We start from the raw sequence: 3,204 nt of genomic DNA, 5'->3' as shown, positions 1-3,204 counted from the left end.
GTGAACAATTTGAAATCACTGACTTCCTGTTTCAATGTTCGCAGATGTCTGCTGGCCAGATTGACTTTCTCATGCAACTGCTGGCATCGAAGTATGGTGATCCACTGTTGGATGGTGCAGACCACATTAAAGCATAGCATGAGTCACTCGAACTTGTGGGTACTTGTAAGTTGAGCTGTGAGAATACTCATGAATAGTAGTACTCGCAAATCCAGGTTACTTATTTCCCATGGCTCTTTCCAGCTCTGAGTAGGTACTTCTCTGTATATGGGTATACTTGCAAGTACTTGCACACAGACTCATAGCAAGGAAAGAATATATTTCTCAAAACTATTCTATGACCTCAATATCATTCTTCTCCTCCTTCTTCTTACCATGCTTTAACTTGTTGGCAAACATGTTAACAAGCTCTTATTCCGGTATAAGCCACATTACAGCTGCCCATGAGCTGATGACTGTAGCTGCTCGCGTTGATTCATTGTTAAGCGAGTGACAGTGTTTCAAGACAGTGAGCCCACCCTGAGAGAAGGCGCGCTCAATATCTGTAGAGGCCGCTGATAGAGACACAGTAATATTAGATAGCAAAAGATACGGAGAGAACTGAGCACCTACCAGGAACTGACAAGGAATCCAGTGCTATGGATGCCAGCAGACAATTTGGCCCATTGACTTGAACGTCCCAAAATGCCAGCAGATCGTTGACTGTAAGAAGCGGAGGGCTTTGCAGCCACTCATCGAGAGCATCCACATTGAGATCCATGTCAAGCATGTTGAGAGACGTGAACATATTTGCAGGAGTGTCCTAGTAGTCATATAAGCACCCATATTACGCTGTCCATACAACGTACATTGTACATTGACGTACTGTGCACTGTGATGTAGATGCTGAGCTGACCTCCGTGGCTTTGGGCTTGTAATGGAAGTTCCACTGCTTTCGTAGCAGGCTTTCAATCATACCGATCCATGGTGCCTCCCATTTCTGGCATCGAAAGTAGTCTAACTTATACTTTGAATGCAGCACTATCAACATGTAAGCTATAGTTGTAAGTGAAGAAGACGTAATACATATTCATTGCGCAGCAGTACATGATAGATTCGTCTGTAGCAAAGTAGTACTTGTTCAGAACTTCCCAACCAAGGGCAGCAGTGAAGCAAATTTGGTTGGGGAGCTGCGTGTCACTGATGGCATCAACGAGCTTTGATGTTAGTATGTCTATGACAGGGATGACCTTGTGCAGTAGCAGAACGTTTGACTGGGAGACTCGGTCTGTCACATGCAAAAACATCTAATAATCGTCATGATGCTATCAGAAGCTGCATACGAGATCAATAGAGAATACACGTATGATAAGCATGGCATGGAGCTGCTCGAGAAGTGTCCACTCCATGTCAGATAGCCTGAACCGTGCCAGTCCCTTTTTACCCGTCTTATTATACTTCAGTATATTGACCAATCACATAAGTGCAGCGTGAAGCTTCAACGCACAACTGATGGCCTGCACAAGAGAATTCCAGCATGTCGCAATGGCACGTACCATTTGGAGGTCAGGTGTCTTCTCTTTATTGCAGCAGCTCTTAAGGTCTGCACAAATTGTTGGCGAGTGAAAAATCCGTTTGGCCAGTTCTACAAGCTTAGAAGGATGATCAGAAAGAGTCTCGAAGGCAGGCAAAGATCAAATGTACCTTTGTGACAGCAAAACGGCCAAACCGCTGATCTTGTGCTGAGAGCTTGTGTGTGCATTGTACCTCCTTGATGATATCAGCAATTTCCATCTTATCGGCCACCTCAGCATCAGCATCGAGCTTGTCTTTCTCTTCGTCACCATTGCCATTATCATCGGCTGCCTCAGTGTCAAAGTCGACAGCGTTCTCATTGATATCCTGCCCTTCTTCTTCCAGTGCTCTGAGTTCAGCCTTTTCATCATCATCACTTTCAATAGCAGCTGACTTGTCCTTCAATTTGCGCCTGGTCTTCTTTTGCGTGCTGCGTGCTGCATCAGAGGCTTCATTGTCGAATATGTCATCATCATCGCTGACTGAGCTTTCAGATCTGCTTGCATTGGGCGCACTCTTCCATGTGCACATAGATGATGAGATGATAGTCTGCGAAGGTGTGTCAGACTAAACAAACAGAACTTAAGACTCTGCACGTACCTTGACGACTAAGTTAAGTATATGCGCAAAGCAGCGCACATGCATCTCTGGGCCGTTGATACCATTTAGCAATGTTTTGAGCTCTGACACCATGGTGGTGTTATTGGAGACATTGTCAGTGGTAATTGCAAGGATCTGATGGAAATTGAGATTGTGCGCGGTATGGAAATCATGCAACTGACCTTATCCTTGATACCATACTCTTTTAGACATGACGATATCATGCATCAAAATGGTTTGACACAGAATATGATACATACCAGATCAGTTTCTATGTGTCAGCTATTCTTATGCATGGCAACAGTGTCTTGGAACATATGACAGCAGGCTGATACATTTGGGGATCTCATGCATGGCAACAGTGTCTTGGAACATATGACAGCAGGCTGATACATCTGGGGACTACTAGAAACATGCAATAAACTTGTTACGTGTTTTATATATAGGCCAAACATGTGTCAGATTTGTTGGGGGAGCTGTTACAGGTAGCAGGGCAAATTATTGGGGCAACTGTGTATTTTTAGAAGGTTCCATGAAGCTGCAGGAATATGGAAGAATAGTGTAGAATAATATAGAATACTCTAGAATAGGCCAAAGTAGACCAAAGGATTGGGCTACCAAAAGCTATATAAGGACCCCTAATCCACCCCCAAAATACAAGCAACTTTGAGAGCAAGAGTCTCATCTGTGTGTGCCCAGGTAGAAAGTGCAATCAGGCGCTTTCTTCAGTATAAGGTAGTAAGGCTTGGCAAATAGGTGCCAGCTTATACCTTAGGTTTGTTTTCTGTTATTCAAGGTGTTGCAGGTAGACAATCAGGTCTATCTTTTGAAGTAACATCTTCTGTGTTAGTGCTTACTCTTGTACCACCCGTCTTTGTTTAGGTGTTAACAACTCAGTGCTGCCTTTTAGATATCTCTCCTGTGCTAGCAGTCTTATACAAGTGAGACGGCTACCCCTTACACGATTGCGTGTCTTCCCTTATTCCCTGTCTACACAATTTATTCTAGTGGTCTTCTCTTTCTCAACGAACACCCGAGGCAGAAGTCGAT

At 44.0% G+C, this 3,204-nt stretch overlaps 1 protein-coding gene across 1 annotated transcript; it reads right to left on the bottom strand.

Moving 5' to 3' along the window:
• Positions 1-411: 411 nt before the first annotated feature.
• PHACADRAFT_108825 (uncharacterized protein) lies at positions 412-1,286 on the bottom strand (the record flags this gene model as incomplete). The annotated part of the gene is made up of 4 exons (XM_007402878.1): positions 412-554; positions 613-802; positions 866-1,006; positions 1,059-1,286. 4 exons carry the CDS (start codon positions 1,284-1,286, stop codon positions 412-414), a joined length of 702 nt encoding a protein of 233 aa, XP_007402940.1.
• Between the last annotated feature and the right edge of the window lie 1,918 nt (positions 1,287-3,204).

This window comes from Phanerochaete carnosa (genome assembly GCF_000300595.1).
Source record: "Phanerochaete carnosa HHB-10118-sp unplaced genomic scaffold PHACAscaffold_516, whole genome shotgun sequence".
Lineage (NCBI taxonomy): Eukaryota > Fungi > Basidiomycota > Agaricomycetes > Polyporales > Phanerochaetaceae > Phanerochaete > Phanerochaete carnosa.
Note: the sequence above shows the minus strand (reverse complement) of the source record. Positions and strands in the feature narration are given on the sequence as shown.